This window comes from Ichthyophthirius multifiliis (genome assembly GCF_000220395.1).
Source record: "Ichthyophthirius multifiliis unplaced genomic scaffold scaff_1120509251401, whole genome shotgun sequence".
Taxonomy (NCBI): Eukaryota; Ciliophora; class Oligohymenophorea; order Hymenostomatida; genus Ichthyophthirius; species Ichthyophthirius multifiliis.
Window position 1 is genome coordinate 41,753 of NW_004085909.1, and position 2,494 is coordinate 44,246.

Genomic DNA, 2,494 nt, shown 5'->3' on the forward strand with positions numbered 1-2,494 from the left:
ATTAAACTATTATTTTTTATATATATATTAAAAGTATTTAGTTATTTAATTTATATTTAATGATTATACAAAAAAAAATTAAATTATAATCATAAATTAAAAATAAAAAATTTCATTTTGTTTTTAATTATATAAGGTTTTTATTTTAAAAAATAAAAAAAATTAACTTAAAATCAATAAAAGTAAAAGATCAGAGTTTATAAATCTATATAAGAATTAATGATTAAAATATAACTTTATTTATAATATATATAAAAAAAATGATAATGAAAATTACTAAAATATATAAAATCAAATAATCATTTCATCATCATTTTTATTAGAACTAATTAATGCTTATTTTTCTTCTATGACTTAAATATCATCTTCTTCAAGATTATTATCTTACTTAATAGAAATCATATTAATAAAAACAAGAGGCATAGCAGTAGTAATATTAGCTATAACAATTAGGATCCACAAATTATCAAAATTATATTCATTAATTCCTAAATAATATGTTATAATACCTCCTAATTAAAGTGAGAGACTATTTCCTAAATTAATGGTACTCATAATCATAGCATACATAGTACCTTCGATACTTTTCGGACACATTCTGCAAGCTAAGACAAGAATAGGCATAGTATTAAGTTCACCAATAACTTAAATAAAAATGGAATCTCCAATACAAAAGAGCTTATCAGGAATACCTAAAATCAAATTATATCTTGTAACAAGTAAAATTTATGAAAGTCCAACAATTACACATAAAAAAGTTGACCAAGTGAATTATTTTATAAATTAGACGTATTTTAAAAATTTATTATATATAAAAATTGCTAATATAGATCCAAAAGCATGAATAAATTTTATTTATCCCAAAAATTAAGGCTAAAATTTTAATATATTTGTGTAAAAAAAGAACATACTACCAGAACTTGTAGGAGTCATCATAAACATTAAAATAAAGACTATAGGTTTATATATTTATGGTTTTCTTAGAAACCAGAAGAATTTTTTCAAATTCGATTTCTCTTTTTATAATGAAGATTTATTGTTTGTACCTATATCTGCTTTTTGTTTTTATTCATTCTTCATCATTATGCTTGCCAAACACAAAAGTAAAGGAAATATTCCTGTAATAGCAAATATTTTATGTTTTTCGTATTTTTAAAGCAAATAACCTCCTAAATAGGCAGTTGCTAATGTCTATATATGCATTTAAAAAAAATTATTATTTATATATCAATGTTTTTTTTTACACCACAGCTTTTAACTCCAAAAAAAGTGATACATTTGAAGCTGCTTCACTTTATTATTATTCATCAGTTAGATTAAATTTTTTGCTTTTTAATTATGAAAGTTCTACTATAAGTGCTTCTCCTACTACGTTGCAAAAAGCTGTACTTAATTAAATCATAAATAAAACTAATATTCCTGTATTTTATTCTGTTACATAAAAAGCCAAAAACATCCAATCTATAAATGATATAAATGAAAATAATATAATATAACTCTTTCTTCTTTATCCAAATATTGGAATTGTGTCACTTATTATGCCCCATATTGGTTTAAAAATCCAAGGAAGGCCTATAAATCCTTATGTTACAGCAACTTAGGCTGGAGACATTTTAAAATCATCTTTATATAAAAAACTTAAAGAAAGATCTGATAAAGCTGATATTCCTTAGGTAACTGCCACTAAAATTATTACTATGTATTTTCCTGCAAATTCTCTATTTTAATCGTACCATGATAATAATTAAGGTGATTTTACTGAATCTTTCATTTTTTTAAATATAATATAAATGAATTGTGTATTATTATTTTTTTATACTGTAAATTTTTTTTTTTTATTTGATTTTAGGTTTTTTAATATTTAACTTAAAACGTTTTTTTTATAGGAATAAAAATTATATATTAATATAAATATAAGCGTATTTTATACAAAATTATTATTTAAAAATAATAAAATAATCTTTTTTTTTTTGATAAAAGAAAATAATTTAGAATAAAAATATTTTTAATTCATAATTAAATAAAGTAATTTGTTTTTTTTAATTAAAAAAAAAAAAATAGTATAAATTTATTATTTAATTTCTTAAAAAAAAAAATCATTTAATATTAAAAAATAAAAAATTATAATTCTATGAACAAATCATATTTCGTAATTTAAATATAAATATTAATTTATAATATCTAAAATTCAATAAAATATAGAAAAATTATAGAATAAACACTAAATAAATAATTAAAAAATTAATAATAGAAATAATCTTATTTTTATAAAACCAAAAACTTTAATTAAATATGCAAAAAAATTAATAAATAAGTATCAACTAAATAAAAAAAATAAACTAAAATACATAAATAAAATAAAAAAAAAAAATTCATATAAAAAAATAATTCAATCCACCATCCTTAATGAATATAGAAAATTATATTTTTGTCTATACATGGTAAATATGCATTTTTAATATATATTTGAGATAAATAGTAAGTTAAAAGGTAA

At 18.5% G+C, this 2,494-nt stretch overlaps 1 protein-coding gene across 1 annotated transcript, besides 3 other annotated features; it reads right to left on the minus strand. All coding sequences in view use genetic code 6, as the record gives it.

Moving 5' to 3' along the window:
- Positions 1 to 291: 291 nt before the first annotated feature.
- On the minus strand, positions 292 to 1,771 carry IMG5_196850 (hypothetical protein; the record flags this gene model as incomplete). Its single annotated transcript, XM_004024210.1, has 2 exons — positions 292 to 692; positions 1,498 to 1,771. The coding sequence occupies 2 exons, from the start codon at positions 1,769 to 1,771 to the stop codon at positions 292 to 294; spliced, it is 675 nt and encodes a 224-aa protein (XP_004024259.1).
- Positions 1,772 to 2,083: 312 nt separating this feature from the next.
- Positions 2,084 to 2,128: a microsatellite.
- Positions 2,129 to 2,299: 171 nt separating this feature from the next.
- Positions 2,300 to 2,372: a microsatellite.
- Positions 2,320 to 2,370: a microsatellite.
- Positions 2,373 to 2,494: the final 122 nt, after the last annotated feature.